The sequence below is a fragment of the Aptenodytes forsteri genome, unplaced genomic scaffold (genome assembly GCF_000699145.1).
Source record: "Aptenodytes forsteri isolate BGI_AS27 unplaced genomic scaffold, ASM69914v1 Scaffold1, whole genome shotgun sequence".
NCBI classification, from domain to species: Eukaryota; Metazoa; Chordata; class Aves; order Sphenisciformes; family Spheniscidae; genus Aptenodytes; species Aptenodytes forsteri.
In genome coordinates this window covers 5,038,688-5,061,487 of record NW_008795035.1, presented here as the reverse complement: position 1 = coordinate 5,061,487, position 22,800 = coordinate 5,038,688, and the positions used below count along the sequence as shown (strand labels likewise).

The window sequence follows — 22,800 nt, the reverse complement described above, 5'->3', positions numbered from 1 at the left end:
CCAGAAGATGGAAAGCCTACATATTATCTCTTTAGGGTAATTACCTCACAAAAAGACATAAACAAACGTTGACCAATGATGTAATTTCAGAGAGGAAAACACTAGCAGAGTCTTACACACCCTCACAAAAATACCTCCTACCTCCTCCTGCCTCCACTCACTTCCCCAAAACAATGAATCCCTCTCAAGCGATCTGGTATGATAATGTTTGCACCTCCTTTACTATTATCTTATTTTCACACAGCAAAAGGATCCTAATTTGTGTCTGTTTGCTTTAGCTTGATTTCTGCCATCCTCAGACAAAACTCTTCCCTCCACTACACAGACTTTATTCACCAAAGAAAAACCTCCCAAAGCCCTTGCAGACCTTATGAAAAGCGTTTTCACTCACTTGGGTTAAATGAGCACTGTGTGTTTTCTTTCTTCCCTTTTTTTTTTTTTTTTTTGGGGGGGGAGGGAGTAAAAAGTAATAAATGAATCATTTCAACTTTGGGCACGAAGTTTAGGTGTTGTATTTGTACCATGCAACTACATAAACACAGAACGAGCCAGTTAACCAATGAATTGCAGGAATGAGAAGCAATGAGATGATCTAAAACATTTTAACACATTTTCCATATATTAGCCCTTGGACTAGTTGTGTTTTGCTTTCTTACAACAGACACAAGTCAGTAAAAGTCCAAAAGGAAAGTCTGAGGTTTTACATTTCTGTTTGTGGTACAGGAAAAGGGTTACGATCTCAGTGGTTGATTCAGTGAAATAACATCTCTTTTATACACATCTGCCTAGCAAGTAGGGCGGTAGTTGGAAATACCCAATCTAAAGCATTAAAGATTTGCTGGCAAATAGCAAGGCATTTTCTGCAGAGGAGAAGTTGTTGTATTGAGTAGTCACTTTGAATGCTTAGGAGTTACAGTCAAATATCCAAACACAGTGGAGTTACACTGCGTTTATTATTTTGTCAAGTATTTAGCACACTGGGAATTGACTCTGCTGCATATTTCACATCCAAGAAGGCATGATAATAGTGGACTTAAATAAGAAGATACTTGGCAATGGTAAGTGATATTTTTATAGCAAATTATTTAGGCATCATACAGTCAGCTGTTTTTACATGTCAGTATGTATCATTTTCAACTGTTCTAATTTGAGACTTTAAAAGAGAAGAGTAAACAGATAAGAGGTAAAACCAGAGGTGCTTCACAAACTATGTTTTTGTCTGTCTATTCACTATCATTGCTGTTTTGTTTTTTAATTATATGAGAAATTTGAAGTAAATTATTGTTGTTCAATTATCAGCATGATGACTTAAAACAAAGATGCTCTACATGGAAGTACCTTAATTTAAGACACTTTTAGTTTGCTGAATAATATTTCTCTTATTTCTCCTGACACATATAAAAGCCAGCAGAGTGGACTAGAGACTTTTGTGAGTTTGTAGCTTTCTTCAGTTTTGAAGGCCTCTCTAAACCTGCAATATTATAAGAGGCGGAAAAGAAACAAAATCACAAATCAAATGATTCATTACTCAAAAGCACTTTAAATATACAAAATCTCTCTCACTGCCAATTAATCTTCATAAATAAGAGAAATGAATTAACTTCAAAACCAAATGAAAAGGAGAGGATATGGGGTTTTGTTTTGTTTTTAGCTTTTGCTAAGTCCATTTTTTTCCAGAATTGTTTCTAACTTTTCTACTCATTTCAACTCTGCTGTGTAACTGCAGGCTATATTCTTTAAATATTTTACTTTTCTTTAAAGAAGCAATGGAGAAAAATGCATTTCTCCATGAGAACTGCATAGGGGTAGTATATCTAATCCTCTGAAAACACATGCACGTTTCCAAACCATTTTAAAATTAAACATTAATATGATTATCTACTACAGTTTCAGAGCATAGTTCCAAGCAAGACATCCAAATGCACTATTTACTTGAATCTCTGTATGAACTAGCCTATACAGGAAATCAGTAAATTGCTCCAGAGTCTCAGCCTCAAAGGGGATACGTATTTGTTTAGTCATATACTATAAATAACATCTGTAGACTTGAAACCTTGCCAACATTATAAATGCAGCGTTCACTTAATAGTACCCTTTATTATGAGCCTCATTAGTAACTGATTCATACAGTATGAGCCTACAGAAGAAACACGCAGGCGAGCATAGCACACACGTATTGATGATATATTATCCATGCTGCCAGTGTAACCTCATTTGCTGTGGAGCTGGTATGCTCTGAGCTGAGCGCACACCTCCTGGCGAGCAGCCCCTTGGGAGAGACAGCCAGCGCAGCGGCTTCTGGAGCACCCCTTGCTGCTCCTCTGCAGGGGGATTGCTGTCAGGGTGGAGGTGGGGCCAAAACACTCCCCTCTTCCCCCACCGTACCAGCCTGGGGCTGTGAATGGATGACAAAGCTGCGGGGCTGTCACGTTGCTTCAATTTATGCTGAAGGACTGACCCAACAGACGATGGCCTCTTCGTCACTTCTACAGCTCTTCGCTATTAGAGAGCACCAGTGATGTGATCTGCTGCTTTTATTTGCCTGGTGCTGTTATAACACAATATTTATGCTGTGTATAGTACAGTATGACACATACTGCACACTGTAAAACAACTTGCGTGCTTTATCATATGGAATAAACTTTGTATGCGATAGATTCTGCATAATACGAGATGGGTTGGTGTAGGATACCATTACTTGACACCCGCAAATTCTTATTGTTTTCTAAGACTAGTTGTTAATCGTTTTGTTCTTTGTCCCATTAAAAAAAATACCATTTAATTCTCTTATAGCACTTTTCATCAGAGAAATCCCCACCCCACACATCCAAGAAAAAAGGTGACAGCCACAACTCATTTTCATTGATGAGGACAAGGATTCAGAAGTGAGGGAAAGTAAACCTATCTAAGGTCAAAACAGCAGGTCACTATCAGAGCTGGAAGGAGATCTCCATACTCAATACAGTGTTCTGTCAAAAAATGAGCTGGGGCAGATTGTTACTGCTTTATAGTGAGCGATGTGTATTAGATGCGGTTGGTAAGGTTCAGTTATAAGTAGTTTACACTGAGCCTAAACTGATATTGTCAAGATCTTAACATTTTTCCTCTACCCATTTATGCATTTAGGGTCCTTTGTTTTAGCCAGAAATAGGGAAAAAATCCAACTTTAAAACTCCTGTTCTTGCATACAACCCCCAAAGGTCTGGGTATTCTTACCTCTTGAATGTTTATTTGAGTCAAGTCTTTTAAGATTCACTCCATGAATTAAAAGACAAACTTATTAGCAGTTTAAAAGATGTTGAAGAAAAGAAGAAAAGGAAAGAACCAGAATGGAAATCCTGGGTTACGTTGGTGTAACCTGGTATGGTTGTCTTGGAACATGATTTTGGACAATTACTTGGAACTTAAATTCCAGAAGAGGCTGTTTCTTTTGGGAAATCCAAACTGAGAGAAAGGAGATAGTATTAATTCTTCTGGAGAGATTATTAGATATTCTCGGGATCAAAAATGAGCATACATGAGGAAAGGACACTGGAAAATTTGACCTCCCTGAGCACATCTCTGCTCTAGCACCAGGGTCATTCAGTGGCTGCCCCCAGGACCAAGCCTACTGTAGTACGTGGCTTTGTGTGAGCCTCAACATGCTGTTTTACACATTCACAGACATACCGGCTTTTCGTGCATATCCAGACAGCCTTTCCAGATAGTCTATTCACAAGACAGCCACGTGGTCAGGAGGCAATCTGTCACACAACCCAATCGTATAGCTGCTCTTGTCCCCTCCATCAGCTGCAAAATAAATATAGTACCTGTGATCTGTGTTATACCAGTTTCTTATGGATTAAGGTATCCCTTCCGCTCCCTAATGCCATGGAGCTTAATTGCTTACTAGCTGGTAGCCCTGGACTACAGACACTGTGGACCTAACAGTTATTTTTCCAGTGTTTAAACTGAGGTCATCACAAAAACCCCAAAGCAATCAAATATTAGGTCGTGCAATAAAGTTCCATGACACCTCCCACCCCATGGTCCCCCTTACTGATCTTCACAAAAAATGCTGGGGAAGTGATCATGGGCCTTTACTGTGCCATAACAGTAATAGTCAAGCTCTTTTGGACAAATACCAAAATAAAAGCAAATGAGTGTCAGGACACAGCAATGTTTAAAAGAAATGGTAACTAACAAGTGTAATAACCTATCTGAGCATATAGCAAGTTTTCAAGGTTTGTGGAATGATGTCTTTACATTCAGATTTGGTGCTTATTTTAAAAGGTATGCTTTACCTGGAGCAGAAGTTATTGCCATCAGTACAGGAGTTACAGGTTAAATTTTTCTCTTTGACAGATCAATTAGACTAGCTAATTAGAACAACTTCTTCTGGGCTTAAAACCTGTGATTCTGTAGGAAAACCAAAAGCCAAGATCAGGAATCCTCAGCTGAGATCTCTCAGTCACTGGCTCCAAGCTATTTAACATTCGATACTTCTCTGAAGGTGTAGGCTGATTTCAAAAGATGGAAGAAAAGTGATGTCCCAAAGATGCTAGATCCTAGACTGTTTAGGATGCTACCGCTGACTGTGGCACCATCTATCACACCTATGAGCAGGGTGTCATCAGATCTCATGAAGCACCAGAAGCGTTGTGTTTTGTGTCTTACCAGGGAGCTATTTACGTGACAGATTATACTGTTTCACCCATGAGAAACCTGTAAAATAATCTAGTCTCATCTTGCTGTCAACAATAACGCTAGGGAGCAACATACGTGGTGTGCATTACAACTAAAGTTAGTGTTAAAAGCTACAGTATTGCAGAAGTTAAGAGCAAGAGAGGTGCCATTGAAGCTTTTATACTGTTACCTTCGACACCACAAATAATAACCATCTGCTCAGCTTCATTCTGATTGTCACAGCCTTAGAGATAAAGTAAAGCAGCAGCAATGTGAAAGGTCCTCAAGACTTGTTTAGTGCAGAGTTAACCAGCAGCCTGTATTAAGTAGCTTTGCCTCTGCCAGGCACCAGGAATCACAAATACTCAGAAGTAGCTACTCCAAAAGCCTTGCAGCTGAAATGACAACTGTACTTATAAATGTGCTACAGTCATCTTATTCAGGCATAGATATCCAAGAGAAGAGATTGCATAATTCCTCATCAATCACTGACAATGCTAATTTAAAAAAAAACCCAAAACCAAACCAGAAAAACCCCACAACACGCCTCTCAAAAAAAAACCAAACCAAACCAAAACAAAACCAACCAAACAACAACCCCAAACCAGCAAACCCAGCAATGAAGACAGGACCATGCATGCTATCTGTGAAATGCTAAAGGATAACAAGTCCCTGACTTCAGTGAGACCAAGATCAGGCTGCTGTACAAAGTGGTGCCCGTGCCAGAGTGTAAAATACAGAGCAAATTCTGCCACTGGTACTCAGATGGACTAAATATATTCACCTTTTCAGTACTTCCATTCCCTCAGAGTGCCAGCCTACTCTTACCAATAAGGTACTCAGAAGAAACTCTTCCTGAAAGCAAGCTCTCTCTTGATTCTTTTTTTTTTTTTTTTACAAGGTAATCCCTTTGAAGCAATTGCTATTAGCCATTGCTGGAGAAAGCAGTAGCAACGAATATGACAGAATCCAGCTCACAATAAAATGTAAAACCAGACAGGTCTAAATGCACCTTTTATACTGAACTCCTGAAAAATACAGAGAAAATTTTCATATGATTTTTGTATGTGGAGTAAGTTCATTTTTCTTTTACCCTTTACTTTTTTTCCTGATAAATCATAGTTTTGGCAATTGATAATTCTCCTTTCATTCAACCTAAAGGGCCCCTTATGTCAGCCTACAGTTCAGGGGAATATAAATCAAAAGGAATGCAAAGTCAGATGAAAAAGGAACATTATGTGACTGGAAATGTGGAAAGAAGAGGTAAAGTCATAACTTTTTAAAATATTTGTTTTAAATTAGAATGACACCATACAGGGGAGCTCACATAATGTTTTTACTACTCTGGCGCTGCAGTAAGTTATAAACTGTGTATTGGTCAATGGCTTAAAAAAATTGATGGACCTTTTCTTCAGTACCAGATATTTAGCAACTTCATAGCTGACACAAATGTTCTGTAGTGTTTCTCTAAGCCCAACATAATCGCTTACACATAGTCTATATACCCAGTACACAAACATTAAAATAACAAACACAAGCCACAACCCTTTGTAAAAGGGTACCATTCTTGCTATGCCTCATATACAACACCATGGCTGCAGTCAATGCTCTTTACGCTGATAGCGCTGTAATTTTTCAACCACATGCTTGTAATACAATACTTACGTAGATCACACGGGCTACTTTTTCTGTAAACAAAGCATCGTATGTATACAGTAACATATTCTTCATAGAGTTCCAGGATAAGTTCTCAAGATGAGGTAAAAATACTTTTTGATGGGTGTACACTTAGGATTAGACCCTCTTCCATGGAACTATATAAGCAATATTTTACAGCTTATCTCTAAGGCACTGCAACAAGTAAGGACACCAGAATAAGGTTAGTAATCATGCAGAGTGTGAGTGCATGTCATGCAACACAAACGTATTTGGGAAGACAAGGTCTAGGAACTTTTATTAACTCACAGGAAGGCAATTCACTGGAAAACAGTCTGGAAGGCTGCAGAGCTGGATACCATTATGAAAGAGTCAGGTAATAAAGTTCACAGAAAGGAAGTAGGTTTTTAAAAAAAGATCTGAAGAAAAAGGAGGAGATCCAAACATATGAAAGCAGCACGAAGCTGAGAGAAAGGAGGGGCAGAAGAAGAAAAGATAAAAGTATGTAGAAGATAGAGGATGACATCAGTACAGAGATCAATGAGAAAAGGATTCTACGGAGACTTGAAGATCAGGATATTTTTCCTAGTACAAGAACTGAACAAATCTTAGAGGCAGCGAATTTAAAACAATTACAAGGAAGTACATTTTTATGTAACACATGAAACTCATTGCCTCTGGATACTCTTGAAATCAAAAGCTTAATGGGAGCCAGAAATGGATAAATTACAGTTATGTTACATTACACAGGATTCATTTCATCTGTAGAAGAAAAAAAAATTCTTTGTGCTTCCTGGCAAAAGTTAGGTACTAAGTGACGAAAGGAATTAGAAAGAGATTTACCTAATTTGACATAATGCAATACTTATCCATTATGGGGCAGCTGTAGCTTCTGCTAAAACAAGACTATCCAATCATAATGTAAAAAGCTTCAACAGTTTTGGAATACATACAAAACCTCAGAGTGCCAGCCTACTCTTACCAATAAAATACTCAGAATAAACTCTTCCTGAAAGCAAGCTCTCTCTTGATTCTTTTTTTTTTTTTTAAAGGTAATCCCTTTGAAGCAATTGCTATCAGCCATTGCTGGAGAAGGATACTGGATTAACTGTGCTTATAGGGTGACTCAACGTGCCATGTTGCTATGTTTTGATAGATGGAAGAGCAGAGTGAATGTTGCGAAACCCAAGACAGAGATGACTAATCCAGTCTTGGCTTAGCAGCAATGAGGGGATGGATTGTCCTGTGCAACATAACTGTTGTCTGGAATACGGCAAAATGTGAAAATTGTGACTGTGTTTAAGGCAAAAGTATTTCATCAGTTTGCTGAGCAACGTAAGGACAGGACAAAAACTAGAACACTCCAAACTATTGGCTTTCTTTCCTATTAACACAAGTAGTATTTGGAGTTGGGTGGAGATCAGGACTGAGGCTAAGTTCCATCATTACTTAGATTTGCTTTGCCCAGTACTAATGTTCTGTTTAAATTTATATGCTCCTTTTTGGAAAAGGTTATCACCAGTAGCAACAGGCAAAATATTTAGTACTGAATAGTCTGCATATTTGTCCTCTAGAATGCAAACCTTTGGATATGGAAAATAATTTGGGGAAAAGAGGGATCAGCTCCTGTATCTGTTATTGTTCCAGACACATCCTGATTTTAGTCAGGCAAAGGAGAAGAACTGTCATAAAAATAAGTTCAATGGCTCCTCGATTTCCTTTTCCCACCTCCAATAGACACTAACTCCAGATGTCGGAAAAGTTCCTCCATTTTATGGTAGCTAGGACCCTATCCCAGGGCAGAAGTATCACTCTACCTGTGAATGGTACTGTTTGACTTTTATTCTGAAGCAAGAGTTGCTGCCCCTTCTGCACGCTATTCCCTTTAACTGCAGATATTATTTTCATCAACTCACCTCTTGGGGTGAAATCTCTGTCCCACTGAAATCAAAGGCAAAAGAGCTAACTTCAAAGTGCTCGTGATTTCTGCTATCTTCTTGTTCCACACATTAATTATGCCTTAGGTTTCAAGTATTTCCTTTTATTTGTTTGAACTCTCTTCATTTTACTGCATTCTTCTTTTCCTGTCCCTCACATGAGAAGGCAGTAAAGAAACCCAGCTGATTTTCCTTATAGTACCTATTACCTCATAAACCTTTATCAATGCAGCTCCTTTCTGCAAAGGAGACTCAACATAATTTCAATCTTTTAATACAAAATTCCAGTCTCTGATCAGTCTTCATTGCCCTTTTCCTGGTACAATACCTTTGAGCTAAGTAATGAAGATTGACCACAGTATCCAATATCAAAGCATACCATTAGTGCAAGATGGCAGGCGCAGCAGAGGTTCTCTCTCTCTCTCTCTCCTTTTCCTTATGGCTTCTAAAAATGTGCTTTTCTGTTCACCATTGGGCACTGAACAATTACTGTATAGAGAAGACGGAAAAAACTGCAAAAGGTTAGAGTGAAACAACATGAAAAAACAGCCCCTCCCTGTGATATTTATGTTTCTGCTGCCGGCCTTGGCAGAAGTCCAGATTCTGAATGAACAAAACTCCCAGTGGCTTAGGGACTACAGTATTCAGCCCATAGTCAGGAAATGCAATAGCATGTGACAATGGGAAGAAATAAAAAAAGCTTTCCAATGCTTTTGAGCTCCTAGCTCAAGCAGTTTGGACCAAAACTCAGGGGCTGTTGAGATTTTGTGTGAATGAGTTCTCTATTGCTAAACAAAAACATGTGTGTGTTACAGTATAAGGCAGTTAAGTGGTAAACAGTATGGGGCTTTGCTTCCTCACTGATATTTCATTTTTACAGTACTAGCACTGTAAAACCCCATTTTATGTACAAGGCCACTGTCCTTTCTATTCAAATACAGTGAGGAACTGTTTCCCAAAACACAAAATCAGCTCCCTATTTCTCCTCCTTTCCAGGAAAGCTACTTGGTAACTGTTGTTCACTACTCAGTGTCAAATCATGGTTCTTCTACAAGATTAGAATTTAAAAGAGTTGGGTAATGTTCCATGTTTATTGTCATCCAGTGATCCAGGTTAAAACCATTTCCTTTACAACAGATTTCCTTCAGGGAACTAATAGCTTGAAAACTTAATTGTTGGGAAAATAATGTCAAATTATTTTCTTTTCGTAAACACTTAAAATATAAATTAGCCACAATTGTGGACAGAGTGTTTCGGGGCTCCTGTAGACACTGTACAGAGCAGAGATTTCATCTTCACTTTTTCTCCGAGTACGTACATCATTCTCATGGGGCAGATGCTTGTCTTCACAGTCCATGTTTTATCTGGAAGTCACAGGATGACTAAACATGAGACCATATCAGTGCAATATTTTAAACCTATTATATAATTTCTCTCTCTCTTTTGCAAGTTTAGTGACAGACCAATAAAACCAGGACCTCCAAGCCACAGAACACAGAGAGCAGCAGGTGTCTAAGCACTCTCTTGTTGACCATTTCCATGACCAGACAGGCCCAAGTGTAAAATTCAGGTTTCTGTTTACATTTTCCTGAAAAGTATAGGATTTATAGTCTGCGAGAACATTCCAGAGAGGCCTCACTATTTCAATAAACTAACATTAGCTGTTTCAGAGACAATCCTTTCTGCTGTGGAACTTCTTTTTATTATTTACAAACTCCCTACATATCTTCTCACACAAATTCATCGAGAGAAAGTAGGTTTCTGCAGCAAGACTGTTATTTGTCAGTGTGAGCAGAACTGAGGATTGACAGGTGGGGACTGACACATCGATCTGTGTCATTGATGAAAAACAGCTAAGTGTGCCTAGGGGTGTGGCAGAAAGGTGTCTGCCTGCTCCCACGATTGATGGTAGGTACAACTCAAGCAGTATTTCGTGGGGGGAGTTGCCACAATAGAGTTGCCAGTAGAATGGACTGTGAACCGTTTACTCTGCAGCAAATGAAAGGTGTAATTGAGGCAATTTGGAATCCATGGCATAGTTCTCATTTCCCGGATGCTCTATGGAAAAAGCAACAATTTTCTGAGTCCTTGATCAGGTTGGATCACAAAGTTGCAGTCTAGCCCATAAAGAGGAGAGTATTTAAGAATTGGTAGGTTAAAGGGACCATGTCACTTCATGGTGCACAATACAAGGGCTTGGGATTCAAAAGCGGCTCCTATTATCTTTTGCTCCTGGAGTAGAAGTGGCCTATGAAATTCTTACTAGCTTAATGCTTAAAATATCTGCTAAAAATTACGAGAAACATGCTTGCCATCTCAGCCTCCAGCAGGAAATCCTGCACTTGATTAGCATGGATTCTGGCTGGCCCCCCTCACCTCCCCCCAAGTAGGTTTAACATGCCTGAACCCCATCAATCCTAGGGCCAGAGAGCGATGGGTAAAGACAAATGACACAAACTCCTTAAATGGTCCTGCCTTCTCTGGGTAGCTGGGAGCCTGCTGGAAACAGTTTCCCCAATACTGCATCCCATTGCTTTTGTTTATCTATCCTTTCTAACATTTTCTTCAATTAGGAAACAATAGCTCCGTTCCAATGTACTGAGCAGAATTACTGAAACCGAGTCACGTGACACCATGAGAGTGTGTTTTCAATTATTCACTCTGTCTTTTTTTGCCAGGCCTATGAAGAGGAACAGCCTTCTGCAGGAGTCAGGTTTGTCTGCCTCGCTGTTGTAAGTTCCTCCTTTTGAATTTTTATTTTACAATTAGGGAGTTTTTAATTTTTTTAACAGTAAATTCAGCTCTCCAAGAGTTTCTTACTCTTTATTAGAAAACTTCCAAATCTCTAGCTCTTCCTACTGCCTGGAAATCCTAGACATCTGCAATAGTTCAGTGCTAATAGTACTGCTCAGTAATGAATCTGACAAAGGTCACAAGATCTAGATTAAAATGGGATGCAAGATATCATGCTGTTAGCACTTGGTAATGTAAAACTCATCTTGTTCTTGCTAGTAAAGGAAAGTTCTATCTTTCCTACTGTCTGGTTAACAGCAGAGCATTCGCATTCAGTCTGGGAGCTACACCAAATTATTTGCATCTTGTAAATGCTCGGTTTAATATCCAACCAAAAATTTGAACCAAATGGGCACAGCTCAAATCATGTATTTTGTTTGCAGAAGACAGACTGAGTTAGGGCTTTTTAGACTTAAAGCTGGAAAAATAAAGCTTGGGGAAAAAAAAAAAGAAGCAGAGAAGGAACATTTGGTTTGCATTACAAACCCACAGACAACTTCCATCAGGCGTGCTGGAGGTATAAGAATGGCAAGAGAAAATGACAAGCAGTGAGTGCACTGGAGGAAAAGATGAATGGTTTGGAGAATTGACTTTGAAGTAATTGTTCATGCCACCAATACCTTGAATTAAATTTGGTGGAAGATGGCAATGAATCATAAAGCTTCTCTGGCAATTGTGATATTGTTTTCTGTGTAAAATAACTTTTCTGGATAATTTTATCGGAAAACTTATAGACAATGTTTTTGGTACCCCCTATATTTCTGTCACTTATGCAACCATGAATCAGCAGCTCTGGAAAGGATGTTGCCTTAGTTAAGACTTGGGCTGTGATCTAATACTTAGAGCAAAACAAGTGTTTATCTGGAAGTCTTCAGGTCTACGGGGTTTATTTTCACCTCAGCCACTGGCTTGCTTTGAGATACTAGGTAAGTCATTCAGAGTTAAACTTGGTCTTTGAGCTGATGGAGCTCTGATGGGGGAGGGGGAGAAGGAAATAGCTGATGCAGGAGGGCAAAAGAGATGTTCTCTCTGCATAAGGTAAAATTCCTTAGGAGCACTGCAGGGGGGTGGGATGGCAGAAGGTACTTAAAACAGTTTCCTTCACTGTTTCAACAGGTGTTTCTGTGTGTTCCCTGCATCCCAGGTGCTTAGCATAGTCAGAGAGGCACCTCTTGGAGCATTTAGTACTGATGGCAGTGCTCCCTTTTAAGCTCAGCAGCTTCAGGCAGAATGAGGAAGGGCTCCCTCATCTCTCCACCCTACATGCTAGCATGCCAGTCTCTAGAGAGCTGTATTTTGACCATTAAGCTATCAAGTTCTCTGCTTACCCATGTGCTTAATAGCTCGTTTTTAATTCTTTCTCTTTGGGGAAGTAAGAGTGCAGTTAATGTTTCTACAGCACTGAAATCCTTGAATGAAAAGTGCTATTTCTTCTAATTTTCCCCCATAGGCAAGATTGTTTAGGTCTGAATAAGCAACTCGGGCTCATTTCTGACATTCTTATTGCTAGTGTCTAATAGCGATTGCCAGAGTCACAGAAGGAGCAACAATCCCTGTTGCAGACTTTCAAGTGATGTGCATTCCATGCACTTTCAGCAAGTTAGCTCTGTTGCTTCCTACCCAGGTGCTGAGGGGATGTACTTGCAGAAGTTCCCCTCATCCTGGCCATCCTATTGCTTTTCCCACTCTACAGTCTCGTCTAATGGGCCGGATTGCATTTTTACCTACCTTCAGACATACAGCAAAAGCAACATCAAGCTTTACAAGATTAATTTCCTAACACACTGGGAACACTAACAGGGATTTCCCAACTCAGAAAGTGCAATTAGGTACATATGTATTATGGTAGACTAAAGCTTTAGGCTTACCAAAACACCGAAAAGTGTATTTTTTAAAACAAACAAACAAAATCTCCAAACCTTGAAAGTCTTTACGTATTAGTAGGGGTAAGTGTCAGTCAGCTTTTAACTAACGTAATCAACAAAAAAGCATACAAAAAATTGCAAACTTGTGATGCTGAATTACACCACAACTAACTACTTATTTCAGTTCTCAAAATTACTGTTCTAATATAATTCAGAGCACTTCTCATCTCTTTACTTCAAAATAAATTACCGCATAGAGGTTCTGAAAAGTAGCTTGTCTCAATAGTGCAGGAAGGGAGATGAATCCCAGAGAAATAATACCCCATGTCAACCACAGTCTATGTGTTAAAGCTGAGCTCCATCTATGTCATACCTTTCCCCATCCCCTCTGGCCTCCGTGTCCTTACACATAGGCTTAGATGTCCTTTTATTCAGCGTGTGCTCTGCATCACAGGAAGGGAGCGTGGCTGTGCTGTTGGGCAGTCCTCCATCCACACCATGGCTGCATTCAGCCGTGGTTGCAAATCTTGTTATTCATAAGAAGAGAGGCTACTCTGAAAAAAGAAAAAAGTAGAACATTCTGTGTACTGAAGGGAATGGAGAATATGCTAGTTCAGTTTGACCCTGAAAGCTTTCCTCATGCCGGTGTGCGGGAGGTTGGGAGCCCAGTGGCTTCGGTTCCAATGTTCCTATCCAGTGGGCTCAGACTCTCCCACAGGAGCAGAGAGGATCCCAAAGACAGACAGGAGAGGGGCAGAAAACACACCAGCATTGTGGAACTTGACATGTTCTCTGGACACTTTCAAACTTAAACTTTGTCCTGGAATAGTGTCCTGCTAGGAAATCTGACGAGTTCCAATACTCAGGGCACGAGTTTCTGAAGCGTTAGGGATTTTGTTTTGGAAAAGAGACATCAGGGAGCAGAGCAATATGAGGACTGGTATGATGGAAAATAAGTTACGATGGAAGGCTGTAGGAGCATTACCTGTCAAAAATGCCAGAAAGGACTGCACAAATAAACATCCTTCTCCCTGGGAGATGAAGGGACCTCTTAGCTGCTCCTGAAAAATCTGTGTGCAAATTATTTTTCTTTTACAAATCCAAACAAATTCAGATTCATGCTGAATTGTGTATTTCTCCAGCAATGCCATATAGCTCCTTTAGACAGGTACTAAATGGCATAGTGTTTATCATCTGTTTTTGTTTTTCCTTGTCATTTGTATGAGAGAGGAAAAAAAGAAAAATAATCCTGCAGATTTATTATAAGGCTGGCTTGGATTTATTATATGAATATGGCTTGGTGAGAACTCGCAGGCCTGCGTTTATTGTTGTGGCTGTAAGGAGCCCTTAGAAAATCTGCCGCCTTTTATTTCTATGTCACCACTGGCATCTCAAGTACAAAGTGCATACGTACCTACCTAATTCTGCAGAGAAGCAGTGAAAAAAACCCAAAACACACACAACAACCCAGTTTAGAGCACAATGTACAAACTATTTCTCTCAATAGTATACTCAAGAAGTGCTTTTCAAATTACATTGATTTTCAATTTTGTGTATAATACCTATAGCATCTTTGATTTATGCAAATCCTTTAGTTTCAATAGGTATTTTCTCTAGAATGGCAGCATACAGTATCAGTTAGGTACTGTGAAGAGAATAGAAAAGTTTGTGTAATAAATATGATAATAAAAATTAAGTGAGAAGGTCAAAATAATTCATTTAGACTTCCTCCTGTTGAATTTTCAGCACTGACACATACCTACCAAAATATTTCTAGAAAACTTTTTCTGAGAGAACAAGGAAACAGTTTAACAAAAGCTCCCCTTTTTTATTGTAACATGCTCATTACCTTACTCATTTTACAAAAGCTCCAACTTTTGCCACATTTTGATTGTATAGCATTTCTTCCATTTTCTCTTAATTTTGTATGCTGAATCATACGCTGAAACAAACCATTTCTGTAATGGGACACTTTTTGATTAATGTATTGGAGCTGTATTCCTTTGTAGAGTTCAATCCCTAATCAGATATTCACATCTTAAGTGCTTCACTGGATCTCTCTGTTACTGTTAAATGCACGGTCTTAAGTGAGTTCTGGTCTGCAAAGGTAGGAGTTTTATAGCAGCCTGACATTCCTTACTCTCTCATGGCTAAGATCTACTTTTGCTAAACCACTTAAATCAGGCGGAGAACTTATCCTCGACAATTTGATTAAGCTTCTTTGAATTATAGTGGTTTCATGAATCAAACTTCAGAAGGAGCTTCCGCTTTCCAAATAATGTTAGGAGGATAGAATAATGCTTTTAAAGTATCTTCCTTTTCAATTTGGGATTTCAACATGCAAATTCAGCAGAAGCCCAAAGGAAGCAGCACAATGGAAGCATCAAAAACATTTATTAAAAGCACTCCATTGTGCTTGGGGAGCATGGGAAGAGAATGAAAAGGTGAAGAAGAATTTAGTAGAGCACTGCACAGAAACAGAATTAGCAAGTCATGAGATATCACGTGGCTGTTAGCAGACTGAAAGGCTCTGTTGATTCGATTTATTCATTAGGGCTTTTCAGTAGTGTAGGTTATTAAGTGGGAGAAAGTGGGGTATATTACAACTTACTTTTTATATTTCCTTTCCTGGAGGATATTTAGCACCAGAGAAGCAAAGAAAGTTATTGAAAGTATCATGCCGCATAAATGGGAGAATGATAGGAAAAAGAGCAGCACCACCAGCTCTCTGAAGATGGATCGAAAGAGCAACGCTGGGAACAGGAAGCCCAGAAAGTTTCGCTCCATTTCAAGATCACTTATACTTTGCAATGCCAAAAACAGTGACGATGGGTCAAGTCCTGATGAGAAATGCCCTGATCCCTTTGAGATCTCTACCAGTTGGGGTCAACAGGATTTTGACTGCTGTCCTAGAACACAACTGCCATGCACATCAGAGACAGAAGACAGCCTACCTAATGCTCCGCGTGTGATCACCAGCGTGGTCCAGTCCAAAGCTGCAGCAAATGAGAACTGCAACAACATGAGAAGAAAGTTACTCACCAAGGTAGGCAACTCGGTGCAGTGTATTGTAATGTTTCCCATTGCAGTAGTTCCTAAATGGATTAATTCATATTTCTTGGGAACACAGGACTCCACTTGGCTTTTTCAGAGCCTATGAGCCTGCAGTGTTCCTGCTCTGTAGAAACAGCATGAAAATGTACTAGCTTCCCTGCTGTGCTGTTGCACTCTGCTGATTGACATTCTGCTGAAATCGGTGATTGCTAGGCCATTCTCAGTGTGTTCAGATTAGCACAGCTGGTGCTTTCTACCTGCAATATAGTATTCAGCTCAAAATATTAAACTGTCACTATAGTAAAGTGCATTTGTAAAGTGTGATACCATGAGATCTCACAAGCTATGCAAGTATGAATTAAATTAATACTGTGAAAGGCACAGGAGATTCAGCAGCCAGATGTTCTTTCTCTCTGATTCAGGAAGGAGGTAGTGATAGCTCTAAAACCACCAGAGATGTCACTTTTTCCTAGCGATGTAAAACTCTTAACAGCCTCATATTACAACATTATTCTTTAATCAAGGAGTAACTATGTTAACCCTAACAATCTGAACAATTTTTCAGTCTGAGCAATATATTTTAGATGCCTTTAGAAAGTTTCTTTTCAGTGACTTATTGTAATTTTTCCACTTTCTCTCTACCTGTTGGTGTGATGTGTAAAAGACACCTCACTGCAAGTATGACATGTCTTTTAATACAGTTTGTGTCCTCCTGGCACCTCCCTTATTATATGCCTTTTACCTGTGCAAATAGTGGCTTATGCGAAAGAACTGATTCTTTCACCTAAAATATTTCTTTCTTCTATATTCTATTTTATTTTACATACCTTCAATAGAAATTGGCTAAAACTAGACCTCTACGTCTAAACACACAGTGGCACAGTGGTACTGAAAATCAGAATCTCCCCTTACTCCTTGAGTTTCTTGCTAATGACCAGAGCATGCAGCCCAGTATTGCAAAGACTACAGCAGGACAGAGTTCTGGATGTGAGGTGTTTCAGCCCCTGGCAAAGTCCCAGGATGAGGACAAAAACAAGCCAACTTTCTGTTACATTCTGACAGAAAACATAAATAGGTGACACTGACCCAAGTCCCAAAATACGCTCAGTCACTTGCAAAACCATACCACCTCCTCCCTTTTGGAAACAGTCCATATGTACTCTGCCGATTTCCTTCTGTGAGTGAAGGAGGACTCCCTCTCTGAACTCCCCCCTTTTCTCTTTTAACAAAGCTGAAGCACTTTCTTAGGTGTGTGTCAAGCTGCCACAGCCTACTTGCTTGCGTACCTCCAAAATATGCAGGGCTCCAATAACTGCTGTGATCCATACCCATATGAAACTACTCAGTATCTTATTGCAGACTGTAAGTTTAGATCATTTGCTTTTATAGCTGGCAAGCAGCTCAAATAGGGATCTGGGGATCAGAGTAAGTCTCATAACTAATGCCATTGCACAGATAAAATGTAACTGCTGAGGGTATAAATCCACTCTTAGGCTGGAGTGTTAGTGTCACTGAACAGGATGGGTCAGGAGCCTGGACGGATGGTGACATAAATTAGTCAGCAACCCAGTCCCTTACAGCAACGTTTGGGTTGCTTAGTGCCATTGTAGACAATGGGTACATTAAATTCCCTCTCCAGAGCTCTCATAGCAATATAAACCTCTTCAGATGCTCCTTGCTAATCTTCCATACCTTTCAGAGTCATGGATCAGTGAGCGATTCTAAAAAGTCTTATCTCAGCATGCTAAATAGGATGAACTTTGATAACAGCTACACTGACCTTATCCTGTACTACTGCTGCTGAGGCTTTGCCCTATATTATGAAAGCAGTGATCTCTATCTTCCATATGGCACAAGCCTGTCAGAACAATCTTCCTGTACCACGTGTCTTAGAGAGCTTAAGCTTAAAACCTCTCTCTTTAAGAAAGGAGTCACATTTTTCAAGTCCCAGCATAACACTCACTCTCTCCATCTCCATGTGACACTTCAGAAATTCATGACGTATGACTCAGAGCTGAAGGATCATTGTCTTTGTTCAAGAAAATTGATTCCATTCTTTCTGTGGTGTTGCTGAGGATATTCCACTATTCTTCTTTCCAGTGCCTGCAGCCCTAAGCATGACTCCGAAGGTGCTAATAACTCCCACAGAACTGAACAACTTAATTTTTGCTGTCACATTGGAAGGCGAGAAGAATGTTTAAAAGTCCTGCATGATTTAATGCTCCCTGTGCATTTCTTCTCCAGGGCTAAGGGGGAAACTGGAACATCAGTATTGCAAATAGTAGTTCCTCTCTTCTGTTCAAAAACTTAAGTATCTCTCTGAGCCATACTCTGCTGATAGCATGGGATTCACTATTGCATAAACCATGTGCAAATCAAACAGTGTTTCAGGACTTCTGCATATCTATTAGAGGCACATTTTCCTGATTCCAAAATCTTTAGGATCCCAAAGAGTCCTATGTCCCATTACTAACAGTCTGAGAAACTAGGCGCTACTTACAACAAGGAAATGAGAGGTAAGAGGAGGATTTTTGAAGAGAGGGCATCTATGCACCATGACGTCAATTTCTTTCACTTCAGTCTTCAGCAGAAAGTGTTGCTGTAGCCATTGAGGGAAGCACTGCAGCATGAGCACAACCTATATTAGATTCCAGAGAATCCCCACAGAAATGCTTTGTTCTTATTGCACTACCTGTAGAAAAGACTTTGAGCTGGAACTCAGATCTTATTATACACCAGAGAATTTCAGAAGGCTGAAATTCTGTTACCAGGTTTTGTTCATTCTTTTCAACAAAATATGCACAGGTTTTGGTGCCAATAGTCCTACACTGATTGGGGTGGGACTGCAAATTGATGTCACTGCTCCTCTATCATCTGACTCATAGCGCAGTGCTAGCACATGTGTGTGAAGGGACCACAACCTTGTATCTTGGGTAAATTTGGCTCTTGTGAGGAGTATTGCAAAGGTTGGCCCACAGGTGCCAAAAAGTGACTTGTACCTGTGCAGATATTTTTGGTTTTAACCAGAGCATCCATAGTCTGCATTTACACCACTAGTGCACCAAAAGGGCAGAGGATGGACACTATTTAACTGTGATGGTGCCTACCACTTTTGCTGGGATGGTATGTGGGCAGTACCAGATGATAGGGGTTTCAGTTCATAACTGCATCTTCTAGGCAACTTCTTTCCAACGGTACGTGGCATGGTGGCACACTCAAGATGTAAAGCTGCAGGGATTGACCTTTCATCTGTACGGAAGTTATAACAGGTGGAAGGAAATAAGGTTGAGACAAGACTTGAATAGGAGCCCATCAACAACTATTCAGCGGTTCATTACATTCAGGGCAAAAACCTCAGTCAGTGCTACGTCCATGTGAACTATGCAGTTACCTCAGACATTTGGATGACCAGATGGTCATTCACGTCCTACTAAGACATGGCCACTATATGTCACATAGGGCCCTGTGTAACAGTCCTGAGTGGTTATGTCCTTCTTTGACCTCAGCCTACCCTACTGCCACAGATATCTCACTTCCCTGCTGGAGTCCTATTTCCAGTCATTTTTTGTCACGGAAAAGCTGCTGCCATTACATACAGAGAATGGAAGAAAACAGGAGATAATCTGGGAAAAGGGAAACGGAGAGGGAAGAGAGAATGTGGAATTACAAAGACAGGAAAAGAGGAAACAGTTGACCATGGAATACTTTAAAGCAAGTGAAGCGAGGGGAGGAGAAAGCAACAGTCAGGAGCAGTGAAGGAATCACATCTGCAGCAAAGTGCATCACCTAACTACTCCCCACCTCCTATCAAATGCCACATTCTTCCTTCTTTTGTTCTCTGTCCCCTCAGCATGTTTTGTGCATTGCAACAGCAGCTTCATTCATCTACATGTTGCTTAGCAGAAAGGCAAGTAGAGATGTTTCCACTAAGGACTATCACTTCATAAACTTCACAGCCATCTCTCTCCTTCTGCCTGGCTGATTGTACAGGAAAGCAGCAGAAGCAAATGATACATCACCATGCACACCCAGGCAAAGAAAAGCTGTATCAAAATCTTACAGCACATAACTTATGCTTTGTGAGATAGTACCCGGGAAAGAATGTCTCAGTCTGATCCATTAATGTCTACATCCTCTTCAAATTATCTCCTTTCATTATATATTCATATATAGAACAGTCTCTTAATTCATTTGGTTTCTGTGTTCCAATATTCACTCATATTGACTATTGCTCATTGTGTCTAGAGCACCCAGGATTACCTGGGTGTCATCTGTTCAGCCAGCTCCTGGACCACTTAGCTTCCAAGATGAGGCGCGCTTAGTCTGGGATGGACAGAGCTGGAAAGCCAGCTTGTCAGTGTATAAACAAGCAGACCTTTACAGTTTGCTTCTCACAAAATCAGCAATTTTCAGGTAGCCTGAAAGGAAAAGAAAACAAAAAATTATAAGCAGTGTCTGATACCTTGTGCACTGACACAGCAAACACTGTGGAAGATGGCCTTGCCTGCTCATGTCATTACAAAGTCTGAAACCATGCCAGTTGTAGGAAGAACGGACAGGACTAGATAACATCAGCTCCTATTCTTCAGAGAACAGCAGTCTCTGCTGGGTTTGAGAGCTGCTTCAAGAAGCACTCCATTACCTCTTCCCTGCACCACCAACACTCTGGGAAGCACCGAGAGTTACCAGCCAGAGGGGCTGGTAGCAGGGTTGAAATAGCACTTAGAATAAACTATAACAGGGAAGGGCTGACTCTTTATGCAAACATTGGATCCAAGTTGATCTGACCGCATGGTTCCACTCAGTTCTAGAAAATTCTCTATCCTTGCTTCCTTTGGTCCCCGACCCTCTACTTGAAGGAGGAAAAAAGCAAAAGGTCATTTTTCTCCCTTGGTCATCACCAGAATGTATTTTTATTAACTCGCCTTTATGCAAACACCAGTTAGCTGGCCCTTTGGTACCAGGACAAGTGTTACGGCAACAGACTGTAATGTCTTAAACATGAGCCTATGGGCAGGATGGAAAAACAAAGCCAGGAGAGGAGACCGCATTTATTTAGACATTTATGTGTCCTCCTCCCTTTTCCTACTTGTTCTCTTTTTTTGCTTTCCCGGCCTTCTTGCTTTTGTGACATCAGGGCCATGTTATCCCCAGAGCAAGTTGGGAAAGAGGCTGCTGTATTAAGACAGTGTGTGCTGCAAAATGTGGGCCAGGGCACAGGCTCCCAGAAAAACATACCAAAGGCCAGATGATGAGTGGAAAGATCCGTCTGTAACATCTGATGTGCTGAATTGTCTATCTAGGGCAGAACCTGAATCCCATGCCCTGCTTCTTGCATCATCCAAAGGCTTTCTAGCTTCTGCCATTTTATTAATTGCAAAGGGAATATGCTGCTGGGAAAATGAATTACATCTACTATAAATATTTTGAAAAGACCAAGGCATTGGCTAGAGTACGTCAGAATCGGTAGAGTCACGTCAGTTTATGCCAGAGAGACTCTGGCCCTTTCTTTGTTAGAACTGATGCAGAAAAAAATACTTCTTGAAGAAAATCCCCAAAGACACTGTATTCTCTTAATCTTCCACTTGGAAATCCCAGCCATTTCACAGTCAGGAGGCCAGAAAAACTAAATATTTAAACTCATTATTGTACTGTTGTTAGATATTTTTTTTGTTTTATTTTTTTGCTCTTTTTAAAACAACAGTCAATCAGCTAATTGTCATACGCTTGGTTAACTGAGTCAAAGACCTTACTTGAACTAGCCTTGTATAATACTTCATTTCAGACAATCTAACTACTGTGTCTTACGTTAAGAGTGCACAAAAGTTTTTCAGTTTTCCACAGATGCCATGGTTACCCTTATTTCTAAACAACATCTGGAATTAGATGTTTTGAGAGGGGACTCTGGGCTAGAAATGTCTAATGAGAGCATGAAGGAAAAAGAAATCTTTTAAATGGCAGATAGAAAAACATCCTCAGAAGCTTTGCATTTCGCATGACAAAAAAAGGGAAGCAGGAGGAGAGAGTTGGCCTGGATGTGCAAATTACTTTTCCAGAACTAAACACATGAAAAATTAATCTACTCTCACCTGTGACAAAAATGCATTCAAGAAGGCTCTTGAACTCCACCTTTGATTTTTATCTTTCAGCCAAGCAGATTCAGTTTAAAGACAAATTTTGCTTATAATGCAAAGTCCCACAGACTTTCTTCATTTTGTTTTCACAGAGATGAGTGGCTATTATAACGCAGAAAGAAGTTTCTCCAGAGTCTTGAAGTGCTCAGTGGCAAAGCCCCTTATAAGCAGAGACATTTTATTCACTGGCAGCAAATATGCATTTAAACATATGTTCTAATAATGAGTAGGCAAGGTTGACCTAGAATCCACCTGCCCACACACCAAACCTGCCAACCTTATTTTAGCAAATTTGCAGCATTCACTACATTCAGAGCTATAAATCACCTTTCAAAATGAGCAGGACACTTTAAAAAGGAGGAGGATGCAAAATAAAAACTGTCTTTACTCTTGGAACAAGCAGCAGTTTTTCTATGCATAAAATAATAAGTGAGACAGGAAATAAAAGATATTAAAGAACAAAACCCAAAGCAAGTTGACAGCTGGCACATGAATTGGTCAAATGTTTATTTTTCTAAAGAACAGCTTTTATTAATTTTCTGTCGTGTTGCAATAACTTGGATGTGAATATAGTGATCTATATCCAGGGCCCAAAAAAGTGCAGATTCTGACAACATACAGATATTTGCGACGTGTCCCTACAGCCCAATAAAACCTTTTTTTTTTTTTTTTTTAAGTAATTCACGTAAATAAATT

The 22,800-nt window shown here is 39.9% G+C and overlaps 1 protein-coding gene across 1 annotated transcript in view; it reads left to right on the top strand.

Moving 5' to 3' along the window:
- Positions 1-917: 917 nt before the first annotated feature.
- The window catches only part of IL16 (interleukin 16), a 47,651-nt gene continuing 25,768 nt past the window's right edge, over positions 918-22,800 (top strand). The window contains exons 1-3 of the mRNA XM_009276547.1: positions 918-1,058; positions 10,937-10,990; positions 15,551-15,962. Coding sequence (XP_009274822.1) covers positions 10,941-10,990; positions 15,551-15,962 — 462 coding nt within the window. The 5' untranslated portion in view covers positions 918-1,058; positions 10,937-10,940. The remainder of the gene's footprint in view (positions 1,059-10,936; positions 10,991-15,550; positions 15,963-22,800) is intronic.